Source organism: Oncorhynchus tshawytscha, linkage group LG03, assembly GCF_018296145.1.
Source record: "Oncorhynchus tshawytscha isolate Ot180627B linkage group LG03, Otsh_v2.0, whole genome shotgun sequence".
Classification (NCBI taxonomy): Eukaryota; Metazoa; Chordata; class Actinopteri; order Salmoniformes; family Salmonidae; genus Oncorhynchus; species Oncorhynchus tshawytscha.
The window spans coordinates 38795846-38812677 of record NC_056431.1 but is presented as its reverse complement, the minus strand read 5'-3'; the positions used below and the strand labels follow the sequence as shown (position 1 = coordinate 38812677).

General features: G+C 46.8%; 1 protein-coding gene across 4 annotated transcripts in view; it reads right to left on the bottom strand.

The window, feature by feature from the left end:
* LOC112235135 (histone deacetylase 4-like) overlaps positions 1–16832 on the bottom strand; it is a 162822-nt gene that overhangs the window by 23156 nt on the left and 122834 nt on the right. For all 4 annotated transcript variants that reach the window (XM_042315388.1, XM_024403530.2, XM_042315400.1 and 1 more), the window contains exons 15-20: positions 16693–16739; positions 13307–13414; positions 7534–7589; positions 7270–7357; positions 6238–6357; positions 3767–3864 (exon numbers count right to left, since the gene is read on the bottom strand). In XM_042315388.1, the coding sequence (XP_042171322.1) occupies positions 3767–3864; positions 6238–6357; positions 7270–7357; positions 7534–7589; positions 13307–13414; positions 16693–16739 (517 nt within the window). The remainder of the gene's footprint in view (positions 1–3766; positions 3865–6237; positions 6358–7269; positions 7358–7533; positions 7590–13306; positions 13415–16692; positions 16740–16832) is intronic.

Genomic DNA, 16832 nt, shown 5'->3' with positions numbered 1-16832 from the left:
CTTGGTTCCATTCACAGTGAGCCTCGCTTTCTGGATCTACCCCAATATCGTCCCTAGGTGCTGTAGACGCTGCTTTGGCTCTAGCAACTCTGACAATATGGGGATATCAGTCCCTAGGACAACGTCATATGGCCAGCAACCATCTCTTCACAGAGAATGAACCTGTGGTCATGCACAGTCAACATAACCTCAGCAGTAGCATACTGTTTGACATCCCCATGAACACACTTCAGCTGTACTACAGGCCCATGATCTGCAACTAACTTAATTCGACTGGCCCTAACGAGTGTTTGTGTGCTGCCAGTATCAACCAAAGCCATCAACAACTTGCCATTTAGAAACACCTCACATAGCTGCTCATTAACCTGCAACTCACTAGGGAGTAAACTAGACGTAGGCAAGTAGCACAAACGCACACTATCTCTGCGTGCCATACATTACGTTGTCCGCCTTAAGTCCTACTAGGCCACAAGAAAAACCCTGACGGTCCCTTTGCTAATTAAAAGAAGACTTTGTGTTGTGTCTTACCATGTGTCCCGCATTATTCCACAAACCGACTGCGTCTAGCAGCTGTCACTGTGTTTGCATTGGAAAAGGCCCGTTGGTCTTGACGTGCAGACATGTAGACCTCTGCGAGATGCGCCGCCTCTGCAGCAGACTTCGGATCCCTTTCCCAAACCCAAACTCTGATTTCAGATGGAATCATCAGAAGAAATTGTTCACGCACGACAACATCCGGGACAGTTTCAACTGGGTGCTCCGTTGGTGGTATCCAGCCCCCGGAGACGCACAAACAATTCCTGAGGGGATTCCCCCGCCTCTTGTCTTTTCTTCCCGAAAGCGCATTCTATAATTGTCTTTGCTGATATTATATTTAGTTTTGTATCGCTTCCTTAACACCGTCATAATCATGAACGAAGTTAATGTCCATAGTCACATAGGCTTTTCCTGCCTTTCCTGTTAGTAGACTAGCCGGGAATCACCCACTCTTCTCTCGACCAGCCACACGTAGCCGCCATCCGTTCAAATGTTGCGAGGCACACATCGACTTCATCATTGTCAGTGACCTTGGGGAGTGACAGGTCCGACCTGCAACGTCACTGGCACCGGGCCCCTTGGATCTGGGTGCCGACTGGCGCAATCAGGCGAGCCTCTGCTTGCTCTAACCCCATCGCCCAGATGGTCTTGTGCCCCGATGCCAGCGTTGTTTTCTTGTAGATCAATAAGTGCCATCTCTAGCACCTAAGAGCCGAGCCTCCTGTCTCTGCTCCCGTTGCTTGCTCTTCTTAATGCTCCATTTCAGCAAGTCCGTGAGCTCCAGCATTTCACACGGCTGTGGATCGCGTTGCTTCTCGGGCACAGAAAACGCAGGATTGCCGATATGTGGTGGTCTGTACGCCAATCTCTGTGGCATCCCCAGCCCACTCCACAATATATCCTGCTGTATTTCGCCTTGTTCTACTGCCATCCTTACCTGGTTCCTTGGTAGTTTTGAGGTAGCTCCCAACTCGCGCACCATCCTCGTACAGGAAAGAGGCCCCTTCGTGGAGCCGGGCCGGGAGGTCGAGGTGGGGCTATAATACTGTATTGCTCGTACTTACTGCATCTCATTCAGGTCTACATAAAAACAGGTAGGGGCTACAGTATCATTTAAGATTGGGTACATCAATCCTTTATCTCATAAAGGTCATGGACTTTGCTCGGTGTCAGCCTTTCAGATTATTGGCCATAGGTCCCCCTCTTGCCCTCAGAACAGCCTCAATTCGTTGGGGCATGGACTGTACAAGGTGTCGAAAGCATTCGACAGGGATGCTGGCACATGTTGACTCCAATGTTTCCCACAGTCTGAAATCACAGAGTATCAACAAACAAGATTTCTTACCCTTTCCAAACAATTTCCCTTCAATCAAGCGCAGCGCCAACATAACGTGGCAGGGTGGTTTAAAAACAAAGGATAGATTTGAGCATAAATGCATAAAATGTTTCTTTATAACACAAGAGACATGCTACACATTGGTGGGGGCACAATGCTTGAGGGTTTGTCGACATAGATATGTATATACAGTATATAGGTACATATGCGCCCTAATATGTATCATGTCCCACCTCTTGTACAAATCCATGTGACACATACGATACTGCGGCTTGTACAGCATGTGATCCATCTGTCTGGATGTGAGAGGGTCAGTGTGGGGTTACGTGAGGAGCAGGGTTATGTGGAGGTCTGGGGTACATTAGCAGGGCACATTGTCCTGGTTAGTATAGTATAGCGTGCAGCCAGCCAGTCAGTAGAGTGAGACAGAGTGGTTTGATGTGTGTCTATGTCTACCTGCACCGGCAACTCAGACCAATTGGCCAGACAGGCTCATCTTCAAAGTGAATCACCCTCTGCCCTGCGCCCCAACCACATGTCTGTGTGTGTGTGAGTGTGTGGGTATGTGTGGATGTACTGTACGTAAGTTTATACTTGCATGCAATGCCATGTATGCTTGTGTGTGTACGGGTAGGTGTGTATGCCTGCAAGTGTGTGTGTGTGTGTTAGTGTTGTGTGTTTGCGGGAATTGGTGTTGTGCATACGTGCATGAGTTTTGCGTGATGTTTGTGTTTTTCTGTGTGTGTGTGTGTGTGTGTGTGTGTGTGTGTTTGTGTGTGTGTGTGTATATGTGTGTTTACTGGATGTTTATATGAACATGCTCATGTTATGTGTGTGTTTAAAGTGTGAGTGTGTAGGTGGGTTATAAATAGCCCCAGACAGCAGACCTAATGGAGTTCAGCCCTGGCATCAGCCTGCTTGGCAGACAAAAGAGGCTGCCACAAAGCCCTGACTGGACCATGTATTACAACACATCCTACTTCAAGCCTCCCTGCCTCTCAGCCATATAGAGGCCACTCATAAACTGTGAAAAAGGAGGCATTACAGTATCATGAGTTCAGTTCTTTTTGGACGAGAGACATTTCATACAGTCATGGTATAACATGACCTTTTGTTACAGTTACACTTATTTCTGCCTTGGATGTAACATTGACCTACTGTATCCTGATAATAGCTATCACTGTAAAAATAGACAATATGTGGACAATATGCATACTTTTGGGACTATCCATTTGGTTGCATTGCACAGAGCAAACTAAATCAAGTGCACCTGAAGCATATTCAAATGACTTGACGTGATGTATTTGACCCAGGTCTGACCCCAAGTGATGTTCACATGGTTGTACTTGTGCCTCCGATTTGGCAGGGATATTTGACATAAATCACCCAATCCGTTTTCTTAGTTCATCTACATTTGTACCCCCTCTAAAAAAATCTACAGTTGTCCTGAATCTGCAATCAACTGTTTATATGTATTACATTCTAATGCTACCTGCTAACAATAGCTTACTCTATCAGTCACTTCGGCTTAAGTTGAAAGCTTTGGATGACGGCAACATCCGGTATCATCTACATTAACGTCAAGAAGGCATTGAGGGATATTGGAGTGAATCATCCCTTTAATGTGCGGCATGACAGTAGTGTGTACATGGTTCCAGAGCTGGGAACTGTCAGGACAGACTGAGCACTGGGACCTTCAGTTTGTTGATATACACCCCTCTCCTCAGCCAAGTGCTCCCTGAGCACTTCACACACCAACAGCCATCCCCCACCGCTGTAAATTCACCACTAAACTGGCCCCTCTCTCTTTCTCTCCCTCATGATTTCTGACCTAGCATAAGAAATCCTCATCATACTCTGTGGCAGCTAGTCTGTGTGTGACATGTGTGTTACCTGAAGGCAGCCAGGTACTCTGCGTCTCCCATGGGTGGTTCCAGTCCCCCGGTGAAAGCCATGTTCACATTGAAGCCCATACCTGCCCCAGTGCCCACCTACAATACACACAACATAGGTTAGTCACACACACACACACACACACACACACACACGCACACACACACGCGCACACGCACATACACTCAAGCAAAATGACATGCATATACTGTACTATTACACACTCTAGACAATTCTTCTGTAGAACAGCCTCCATCTAGGAAAAGACTGCTGGGATTGCTGCCGTTTACCTGTCAAAGCTCAGACTGCACCTGCCAGACGAGAGCACACGCTCTAATATACGCATGCATGCACATACACACTAACACACTTTTACATTAAGCCTGGGCATTTTACAAACAACAACAACAATCTGACCTGAGCCTTGCTAATGACCCCGTCGTATGACCTCCTGTATCAGGAGATGTTAGATGACTGCCAATATTGTAGCAATTACCAAGGAATAACTAACAACAATTTAGTTTTCTTCAAGTTGCCAATTTGAATGTGATTAACAGGAACATTTCCAAAAAACGATTGACCCTTCTCTAAGCATAGCCCCCAGAACTTTGTCGCAAAATCAATCACAGCGCTCCCAATGGATAGCAACTGTCGTCGAGTGCAACACCTCGGACAGCGTGTTGCCAATTTAGCGACTGTTAATGGTAAAAGAGGCAAGCGACAAATGCAGTTACTTTTCAGGCTGCCTTTGGGGAGTTGCGAGCATTTCTATGGTTTCGATAGCATTAAGTGTATTTTGCCACTCAATTCTGCCGCAAAGAAGAGTGGGAGAGGCTGTCTGTGCAACATAAGTCACAGCAACGGCGCACGCCCAGGCAGAGAAGCACCAGGGTAAGGGGGGTATGGCGGGAGAGGGTGGGATGAAAACGCTATGACGGGGACCGCAGCAGTACTGCAAATTGGTGCTGTGATGACTAGCAACTAGCAACTTTAGCGACAAATTAAGAAGCCATTAGCGACCTCTCACTGAAAGATTGTTGGCAATACTGCTCAAATAAGCTCACGTTTGAAATGCATGAAAGCCAGTGAGGACAGTGGGAAATACGATTTTCTTTTGAAAAGTAATTGTTTAAATGGCTAAATAATTGAACATTGAATCAGGAGTACTCGTCACTGTGATCCTTAAATGCAGAGCCTGTTGATGAAGTGTTTGGCGTATCCCTCAGTTTTTCACAGTGTGTGTGTGTGCGTTAAGGTTGAGCGATTGTGTACATCGCCTGATTGCGCCCCATAGCGATCCTCGATAGTCGATCACTATTGGGGTGGGGGGTCTTTCTCATGGCTACACATGTATTTCCATGGAAATATTACGTTTATTTGGAAAGTAATAAATATATATATTATTTTTCAAAGTATTCCTGATTTGCATAAATGTAATATACTAACTATTACTCTTGTTAAAAATATGAAATGGTATTACATTTGGTGAAGAGCACATTATGACTTGTTTAGGACTCGAAACTTGTTTAGGACTTGATACTTGTCAGTCTTGACTTGAGACTTGACTCGGACTTGTCTGTCTTGACTTGGGACTTGAGTGCTAAGACTTGAGACTTACTTGTGACTTGTAAAACAATGACTTGGTCCCACCTCTGCTGAATAACTCTAATCTGCTGTTGACTTTAGGAAACGATTTGAAAGCACTAGTTGGCTCCAAAAGTGGTTAGTAACTTTGACTGCACGATGACAGTGAATTCACTGGCAAGCCACACTGCAAACCTTCATCTGAACAAATTCCCGTGAAGTAACTGTAATGACACCTCAATGTACCCAAGAGTTTCCTGATCAGCAAGGGGTGGTCTGTGTTTAATTTCATTGCGTATTAAAAAAAAAAAACAGTTTGAGATCATTGTGAGGGAATTTCACCAGTGGCTTCCCTGGAAAATGTTGCAACAGTAACTAAGACGGACAGGGCTAAAGCGAAGGGTCAATTCTATGGTCATTGTTGGTTACTGAGCCAGTGATGGGTGGAAAGTATACTACCAAGTGTTTGCCTGTTGCAACATGGCACCATTTCATTTTATGGTTAGTGTTCAACAGAGTGATTCATTCAATACGGTTGCAAAATTCCCATTTTTGCCAGAAATCCCGATTGGAAGTTTCCTCGGAATCAGGAGGGAATAAGCAGCAAATCTGGAATCCTCCAACCAGGAATTCTAGCAGACCTGGGAATTTTTGGAAAAGTGACCAGAATTCTTGCAACAATACTTCAGTAAATTATTTTTCCTTAGCAAGAGGAAACTATTGGTGTTGAGATCTTGCACACTGTGCAGGCAGTTGAGCTACCAGTGTCTGTCGACATGTGTGCCAGGGATGTGAAGAACAGTAAGCGCTTGTCAAAGTGAGCATAGACAAACATGCACGCAGACACACACGCACACGCGAGCGTGTCCCCAACTCTGCCAACTCACCTCATCAGGCGCTCCACTGCCAGGAAAGAAGTTGCCATCGTCGTAGCGATGGAGTGACAGGTAGAGAACGTTGGGATCGCTGTAGAATGCTTGTTGTGTGCCGTTGCCATGGTGAACATCCTGACAGATATGAGAAGGGCGGGGTAGGCAGGTTTAAGTTTACTTCCGGACTCGAACAACTGATTTTGGATCAGGTCTTCACGTTAAAAACCTATTCATGAGCGTTGTGCGCTAAACAACAAAATCGAACTTGAGTCAGTCGTCAGATGGACATAGAAGAGTTACACCAAAGTAGAAAAGTGGACACCCTGAAACAAACTCTTATCAATTGCCATGCTTAGCCACTATCTAACATACCATAACCCGACAGAGTCTTTGTGACCGGTTCAGAGGGTTGAATATGTTTTAGGCATACAATTGGGTTAAGCCAGTCCTAAAAACCCCATCGCTGGGTGAGAATATCTTTTACTTTGAGCTACGATATCCATTTCATTTTAACAGACCTTCCCACATAGTCAACCATATGAAAAAAAAGTGACCTAAGCTTCTATATTGAGGCATTATCTCATACAATTGACACGTTTTATTAAAGAAGGTAATTTTTTTTTAACCGAGTGTCCTTTTTTTTTTACAGTCTCCCCCTGCTTTATACGCCTCGACATCTAGACATTTTCTAATACAAAACATAAAGGAGCAAAAAGAAAAGTGTGCTTGCTGCCTGGATGACAGGGCTAGTTGTAGAAGTCTCTCTCAGTGAAAAACCAGAGGAAATGAAAAGTGGTTCAAAGGCTTTGGGAAAGCCGAATAATGAACCCAGCAATGATCCTGCCAACATCCAGCAGCCATCTCTTCCTGGTCAATATGACAGATTCTAACGACTGATGTTATGTCTTTCATAGATATAGAACCCTGATGTATTGTCATTATATTACACTCACAGAACATGAACCATTTTTTTTTTTTTGAAAGATAAGTCACATCATTTGTTGCCTTATTCTGTGTGGAAGCACAGGAAGTCCAAGGTAAACTTACCCAATCCACAATCAGGATCTTACTGACACTGAGCCTCTGCTGCAAGAGTTTAGCAGCGATGGCCACTGAGTTGAAGTAACAGAATCCCCTATGTGATGTAATGTTAAGAGGGGAGGGGGGGAAAGAAAAAAATGATATACATTTTGTGAGTCTGACAGGTTCTGAACATTTGATTTTGCCTCGAAATCTCTCTACTGTTCCGTAATGACGTCAACAAGATCTGTTCGAATGAGACGGAAGAAGCATAAAAGGGGTGGGACTTACATAGGTGTACTCTCCTCTGCATGGTGTCCAGGGGGCCGGACTACAGCAAAACCATTCTGCCAATCAGAGTAGACAGAACCATGTTACCCATCATTTTTTATTGAACCTTTATTTAACTAGGCAAGTCAGTTAAGAACAAATGCTTATTTACAATGACAGCCTACACCAGCCAAACCCAGACAATGCTGGGCCAATTGTGCACTGCTCTATGGGACTCCCAATCATTACTGGTTGTGATACAGCCTGGATTTGAACCAGGGTGTCTGTAGTGGCACCTCTAGCACTAAGCTGCAGTGCCTTAGACCGCTGCACCACTTGGGAGCTCAATAAGGCCTTGAGCAGTCACAGACTGAAATACACTCATACTCAGATTAACGCATAGCCCCAAAAACGCACACACGAAAACACACACTTACACATATATACAGTATATGAACACCAACTCGTGCACACACACACGCATGCACGCATTCCAGTTTCTCCATGCAATATTTAGTTCTCTTCCTCTCTGACCTTAAATCCCGCTATGGCTCACAGTTAATTGTTTTGCCATTGACAGGGCGGAGGGCCAGACACTGCTGATGACACAGACACAACCCCTGCCACCACACACACACACACACACACACACACACACACACACACACACACACACACACACACACACACACACACACACACACGTGGCTGTCAGCTGGGTGTAGCAGTGCGAGACGTGGATGCTGTGTTAATGTGGGGACCTAGGGGACTCCCGCGCCGACTGTTTAGGGTCCTTGTGTAACATGGGGACGCCCAGTGTTTGGGGGCCGTGACTGACTGTGGTATGCAGGGACATGGTGAGGGGACCTGTGTCCCTGTAGTCCAGTCTAATGATGTTGAGGCAGCTGCTGTAGATTACTGCACTCCACCTCGCCTGTCCACAGAGGATATTATTCTAGCAGAGGGAGAGGAGGGACGATAGGGGCCACTTTCAAAGAGCTGTATGTGTGAGAGCGAGAGTGTGTGATTTAAAAACGTTGAAGATGCTGATGGAATGCTGACTCGGACAGGCCAGGGGGGATGCAGGTGATGTTAGAGTCTGCCCCCCCTCTCGGGGTTGCGTGTGTGTGTGTATGCTAAGATGGTGTTAAGCGGCAAGGAGATAACTTTCTGTGACATCTAACCCCTATGTAGAGTGCAGGAATTTTCATGTCTATTTCAGGTCCTTATTCCTAGAGAGAGAGAGAGACCATGTCCTCGATAAATCCATTGGGATGATTGAAAAATAGATGAATGGATGAACAAACAAGTCGGTGAATGAATCAAACAAGTAAATGAATCAAACCCTCATCTCAGTAACAATAACAAGTGTTGTTCACTAGGTGGCATACATACTCATTTCAACTGATACACTCCTAACAATAACCTTCAAATAACAATATATCATGCTTTCAACTCTACTATAACAATGAGAGTGCTTGTTGAAGTCACTAGTCCTAGCAGAAACTCCATGTGAGTGTTAGTAATTTAGCATGCTATACTAACGGCTCTGAGAGGAATCATCATTAGTCTCCATTAGCCAGCTCTGCTCTGATGCAAATCAAATCAAATCAAATCAAATTTTATTTGTCACATACACATGGTTAGCAGATGTTAATGCGAGTGTAGCGAAATGCTTGTGCTTCTAGTTCCGACAATGCAGTAATAACGAGCAAGTAATCTAACTAACAATTCCAAAAAAAACTACTGTCTTATACACAGTGTAAAGGGATAAAGAATATGTACATAAGGATATATGAATGAGTGATGGTACAGAGCAGCATAGGCAAGATACAGTAGATGATATCGAGTACAGTATATACATATGAGATAAGTATGTAAACCAAGTGGCATAGTTAAAGTGGCTAGTGATACATGTATTACATAAGGATGCAGTCGATGATATAGAGTACAGTATCAACGTATGCATATGAGATGAACAATGTAGGGTAAGTAACATTATATAAGGTAGCATTGTTTAAAGTGGCTAGTGATATATTTACATCATTTCCCATCAATTCCCATGATTAAAGTGGCTGGAGTAGAGTCAGTGTCATTGACAGTGTGTTGGCAGTAGCCACTCAATGTTAGTGGTGGCTGTTTAACAGTCTGATGGCCTTGAGATAGAAGCTGTTTTTCAGTCTCTCGGTCCCAGCTTTGATGCACCTGTACTGACCTCGCCTTCTGGATGACAGCGGGGTGAACAGGCAGTGGCTCGGGTGGTTGATGTCCTTGATGATCTTTATGGCCTTCCTGTAGCATCGGGTGGTGTAGGTGTCCTGGAGGGCAGGTAGTTTGCCCCCGGTGATGCGTTGTGCCGGGGGCAAACTACCTGCCCTCCAGGACACCTACACCACCCGATGCTACAGGAAGGCCTCACTACCCTCTGGAGAGCCTTACGGTTGAGGGCGGTGCAGTTGCCATACCAGGCGGTGATACAGCCCGCCAGGATGCTCTCGATTGTGCATCTGTAGAAGTTTGTGAGTGCTTTTGGTGACAAGCCGAATTTCTTCAGCCTCCTGAGGTTGAAGAGGCGCTGCTGCGCCTTCCTCACGATGCTGTCTGTGTGAGTGGACCAATTCAGTTTGTCTGTGATGTGTATGCCGAGGAACTTAAAACTTGCTACCCTCTCCACTACTGTTCCATCGATGTGGATGGGGGGTGTTCCCTCTGCTGTTTCCTGAAGTCCACAATCATCTCCTTAGTTTTGTTGACGTTGAGTGTGAGGTTATTTTCCTGACACCACACTCCGAGGGCCCTCACCTCCTCCCTGTAGGCCGTCTCGTCGTTGTTGGTAATCAAGCCTACCACTGTTGTGTCGTCCGCAAACTTGATGATTGAGTTGGAGGCGTGCATGGCCACGCAGTCGTGGGTGAACAGGGAGTACAGGAGGGGGCTCAGAACGCACCCTTGTGGGGCCCCAGTGTTGAGGATCAGCGGGGAGGAGATGTTGTTGCCTACCCTCACCACCTGGGGGCGGCCCGTCAGGAAGTCCAGTACCCAGTTGCACAGGGCGGGGTCGAGACCCAGGGTCTCGAGCTTGATGACGAGCTTGGAGGGTACTATGGTGTTGAATGCCGAGCTGTAGTCGATGAACAGCATTCTCACATAGGTATTCCTCTTGTCCAGATGGGTTAGGGCAGTGTGCAGTGTGGTTGAGATTGCATCGTCTGTGGACCTATTTGGGCGGTAAGCAAATTGGAGTGGGTCAAGGGTGTCAGGTAGGGTGGAGGTGATATGGTCCTTGACTAGTCTCTCAAAGCACTTCATGATGACGGATGTGAGTGCTACGGGGCGGTAGTCGTTTAGCTCAGTTACCTTAGCTTTCTTGGGAACAGGAACAATGGTGGCCCTCTTGAAGCATGTGGGAACAGCAGACTGGTATAGGGATTGGTTGAATATGTCCGTAAACACACCGGCCAGCTGGTCTGCGCATGCTCTGAGGGCGCGGCTGGGGATGCCGTCTGGGCCTGCAGCCTTGCGAGGGTTAACACGTTTAAATGTCTTACTCACTTCGGCTGCAGTGAAGGAGAGACCGCATGATTCCGTTGCAGGCCGTGTCAGTGGCACTGTATTGTCCTCAAAGCGGGCAAAAAAGTTATTTAGTCTGCCTGGGAGCAAGACATCCTGGTCCGTGACTGGGCTGGGTTTCTTCCTGTAGTCCGTGATTGACTGTAGACCCTGCCACATACCTCTTGTGTCTGAGCTGTTGAATTGAGATTCTACTTTGTCTCTGTACTGGCGCTTAGCTTGTTTGATAGCCTTGTGGAGGGAATAGCTGCACTGTTTGTATTCAGTCATGTTACCAGACACCTTGCCCTGATTAAAAGCAGTGGTTCGTGCCTTCAGTTTCACACGAATGCTGCCATCAATCCACGGTTTCTGGTTAGGGAATGTTTTAATCGTTGCTATGGGAACGACATCTTCAACGCACGTTCTAATGAACTCGCACACCGTATCAGCGTATTCGTCAATGTTGTTGTCTGACGCAATACGAAACATCTCCCAGTCCACGTGATGGAAGCAGTCTTGGAGTGTGGAGTCAGCTTGGTCGGACCAGCGTTGGACAGACCTCAGCGTGGGAGCTTCTTGTTTTAGTTTCTGTCTGTAGGCAGGGATCAACAAAATGGAGTCGTGGTCAGCTTTTCCGAAAGGGGGCGGGGCAGGGCCTTATATGCGTCGCGGAAGTTAGAGTAACAATGATCCAGGGTCTTTCCACCCCTGGTTGCGCAATCAATATGCTGATAAAATTTAGGGAGTCTTGTTTTCAGATTAGCCTTGTTAAAATCCCCAGCTACAATGAATGCAGCCTCCGGATAAATCGTTTCCAGTTTGCAGAGAGTTAAATAAAGTTCGTTCAGAGCCATCGATGTGTCTGCTTGGGGGGATATATACGGCTGTGATTATAATCGAAGAGAATTCTCTTGGTAGGTAATGCGGTCTACATTTGATTGTGAGGAATTCTAAATCAGGTGAACAGAAGGATTTGAGTTCCTGTATGTTTCCTTCATCACACCATGTCACGTTGGCCATAAGGCATACGCCCCCGCCCGTCTTCTTACCAGAAAGATGTTTGTTTCTGTCGGCGCGATGCGTGGAGAAACCCGCTGGCTGCACCGCTTCGGATTGCGTCTCTCCAGTGAGCCATGTTTCCGTGAAGCAGAGAACGTTACAGTCTCTGATGTCCCTCTGGAATGCTACCCTTGCTCGGATTTCATCAACCTTGTTGTCAAGAGACTGGACATTGGCAAGAAGAATGCTGGGGAGTGGTGCACGATGTGCCCGTCTCCGGAGTCTGACCAGAAGACCGCTTCGTTTCCCTCTTTTTCTGAGTCGTTTTTTGTTTTTGGTCGCTGCATGTGATCCACTCGGTTACACTGGTTGTAAGGCAGAACACAGGATCCGCATCGCGAAAAACATATTCTTGGTCGTACTGATGGTGAGTTGACGCTGATCTTATATTCAGTAGTTCTTCTCGGCTGTATGTAAAGAAACCTAAGATGACCTGGGGTACTAGTGTAAGAAATAACACGTAAAAAAACAAAAAACTGCATAGTTTCCTAGGAACGCGAAGCGAGGCGGCCATCTCTGTCGGCGCCGGAAGTACTGGGGGAGTGTGCAGGCTACCGAATGGCGCAGCAGTCTAAGGCACTGCATCTCAGTGCTAGAGGCGTCACTACAGATACCCTGGTTTGAATCCAGGCTGTATCACTACCGGCTGTGATTGGGAGTCCCAGTGTCATCCAGGTTTGGCCGGTGTAGGCCGTCATGGCAAATAAGAATTTGTTCTTAACTGACTTGCCTAGTTAAATTTGTGTGTTAGCAGAGACTGTTAGCGTTAGCAACTTACTGGTCCCCATGCGCTAGGTCGCCAGCGGGGTTCAAGTGATAATCCAGCACGGTCACAGACACAGGAAGGCAGGAGGGGAAAGCGGGGGTGTCTGTCTGAAAGCTTTGTGATGGGGAGGGGGGCATTCCTACCGAGTCTGTAGATGTTAAGAGTGAGTACGGCTAACGAGGCTATATTAACGAAGATACACAAGCCCTTTCATTCACTTGAGTGGGGCTAGCGTCAGCACTGCTAATGAGGTCTAATTATCAATGTTCCACTCTGCCACCTGTTCACCTGAGATGTTGCTAGCATTAGCATTTAGCATCAGTTGCGAGATGGCATTATCTTTGGTAATAGGCATACAGACAGACAGACAGACAGACGCATAGACAAACACATGGTGACGAGGGACATGAGGCTAACCTTGAGCTCTGCAGCCGCCACTTTGAAGCAAAGCTCCACGACGGAGCCCACAGCTAGACGAGCAGCGCTGGACGAGTGGACCTCGTTCCAAATGGTGTCGCTGTCCACCTGTGAGCACAAGCACAAATGCACATTTATATAATGCACATTATCAACTGGGTGGTTCGAGCCATGAATGCTGATTGGCTGACAGCCATGGTATATCAGACCGTATACCACGGGTATAACAAAACATTTATTTTTACTGCTCTAATTACGATGGTAACAAGGCACCTCAGGACTTTGTGGTATATGACCAATATACCACGGCTAAGGGCTGTATTCAGGCATTCCGCGTTGCGTCGTGCATAAGAACACCCCGTAGCGTCGTGCATAAGAACACCCCGTAGCCGTGGTATATTGGCCATACACCACACCTCCTCGTGCATTATTACTTAAATATGCACTGACGAATTGAGGCTGTTCTGAGGGCAAACGGTGGTGCAACTCAACATTAGGAAGGTGTTCTTAATGTTTGTGTATAGCCTAAATGTATAATACAATGGGACAATATGAACAGTATAAATTGTATATAAATTGTACATGTATAATGTACAATATAAACAGGTTAAATAATACAATGGGGCAATGGTGGACCGGGATTGTTGTGGTGCTGTCCTCGCAGCCCTTCCAGAGGTAGAGCGAGTGAAAGTAGGTATGAGTACACAAGCCACAGTACAAAGCCCCTAACCACACTCGCACACAGTGTTACAAATCTATTGTATCACAGCTTGCACAGAGAGAAGGGAAAAAAGGGACTTGATTGCTGAGCAAAAAGATGCCGTAGTAAAGAGACCCTCAGAGTGAGTTTACGGGGTCTATCCAACTGACGTGAATGACTCACGTTCGAGACACACACACAGGTCAATCCAAAGGGCAGGGGAAAATACTTTGCTCTTCACACGTCTGTCCGCCAAGAGAGTCTTTGAACGTGCTTCTACTGGGGTCCCACTGGGGATGCTAGTAGAGGTGTGATTTTAAAGTGGAGGAGAGAGGGGAGATGGCTTACTGTATATTCACAGACATGGAGTGTCAATATTGAGCCAAGCGAGTAAGTTTGGAAGAGATGCGGGGTATAGATGGAGAGGAATATTGGAGAGACATGGGGGATGGGTTGGGGGGAGCTGGCTAGTCTTGGTGTTGTGGATATGTGTGTGTGTGTGTGTCTCCCTATGTGGTCAAAGAGAGAGGCCAGGCATTCATCAATCAGGGCTGATTATGCTGACACACGCCTGCCCAGTGGCCCCAATCTCTCTCACACACACAAATACTATTTTCCCTAACCCCTAACCCTAACCCCTAACCTTAACTCCTATCCCTAAACCTAACCATACTCTTAATCTCTAACCCTAAACCTAACCCCTGAAATAGCCTTTTTATAAGTGAGGACAGGCAACATGTCCGAATTTTAGTTGGTTTACAATTCTTGTGAGGACTTCTGGTACCCACAAGTATAGTAAAACATGCACACACGCACAACTACATACATCTCTACACCTCCACGCACTCTACACACCACTAGTCCATACTCCACACACTGTTGCACAAACTCTACACACAGCTCTAAAATCTACACACTGCTGTAACACACTTAGCAGAGATTCTCTTAACTCCTCATTGACCTTGCAACCAACTTGAAGTCACACACATACACACACACACACACACACAGACGCATACACAGACACCTGGGATGACCAACTGAATTCCGAGACGGAATAATCTTAAGAGAAGGAAACACCTGGCAGCGGGAAAGAGAGAGGAGGAGAGAGAAAGAGGGAGTGTGTGGGGACCTGCAGGGTGTCTGTGAACCTTGGGGTCTCCGACAGACTCAGCACACATTAACTGTGGCGATCCCTGCCTGCTGCATTTGGCCTTCAGTTGCATGAACGCTCGAGGCTAGAGGAAAAAAAAGGAAAACGTGGGCCTTTTCAAGTCACGCCAAGAAGGACTTTGTCACGAATTACGGGTCTGTGGTGCATTTATGATAAAAAGAAAACTGCGGGGAATGGAGGGGTGAGGGGAAGAGAGGGAAGATGGGTTGGGGGAGAGGGAGAGGGAGGGTGAGTTGACTGAAGAGTGATGGCTGCACCAGAGAAGTGAGTGAGTGAGTGAGTGAGTGAGTGAGTGAGTGAGTGAGTGAGTGAGTGAGTGAGTGAGTGAGTGAGTGAGTGAGGGAGGGAGGGAGGGAGGGAGGGAGGGAGCGAGCAAGTGAGAAAGTGATCAAGGGAATGAGTGATCAAGTTATTGCGTAATAAAGTGAGCAAGCTAAAAAAGAAAAAAAAGAATAAGAAATGGGACGACGTGCAGAGGGACAAACTGAGGAGTGTGTAAGAAAGTAAAAGAGAATATTGAGCGAGGGAGGGACACTGCAGTTCCAGCCACTAATAGAGAAGAAAGTGTAACGTTGGAAAAGTAGAGTAGTCCTGACAAAAGCAACTTTTGAGAGTAAGACCGAGTAAGAAGGAGTGAAAGACGCACGCCAGTAACACCAAGAGCAAAAGGGGGATAAAAGAGAGGGAAAAGCGAGGGACCAGAGACCAAAGAGAGTGGGGAGAGAGGGGGGAGCGTGTTGGAATGAAAGAGGGGTTCGTTCTGCTCAGGCTGACAGGGTAATTTGATGAGCGGAGGCGCTGTGCTGGGACGACAGGAAGACAACAATTTAGTCCCATTTCCATAAAACAGAGCAGAGCCCCTTCTGTTTCCTACCAACGGCAGCAGGCACCGCAACAGACTCAGCTAGCTACCCCCGAGAGAGGGGGGTGGACAGAGGAAGGGAGAGACAGGGAGAGAGAGGTGGGGGAGAGACAGGGAGAGTCAGGGTGGGGAGAAGAGAACTGTGGAGAAGAAGTGAGGGTGTGGGTGTGAGGGGGGTAAAGAGCAAGGGAGAGAGAGGGAGACGGAAAATCAGACCAACATACTGACCTAGGGATCGACAAACACACATAACCTGAGTTCACCCACTCACTCCAAAACACGCACACACACACACACACACACTCTGAAACACATATAATAACTTTACTTTCACAAGCAGCACACGCGCACCCAAAAACACACACACACACAGACACCATTGTCACCCCCCTCTCCTAAGTGTCCCTCTGAACACACAATACACAGGCAGTGCACCCCCCACCCACACACGCTCTACAGCACACAGCATCATGTTCATAGAAAACATCTGGTCACAATTACCCACTCGACAGAAAGCAGAGCAACAGTTTTGGTTGCCTCTGGTGCTCCAGGGTGGTGTGTGTGCGTGTGTGTGTGTGTGGTGGGAGAACAAACAGCAACATTATTTCTACAGGGGAGTAGAAGAGAAGAAGTAGAAGAGAGTGACTTACCCCCACCCCTCCACAAGGCAGCCTCACAAACATGGGAGTAACTGAACCTGAGAAAGAGAGAGAAAAAGAGGGAGAGAGAGAGCGAGAGAGAGAGAGAGAGAGAGAGAGAGAGAGGTTAGAGGGGACCGCCAGAATACTCA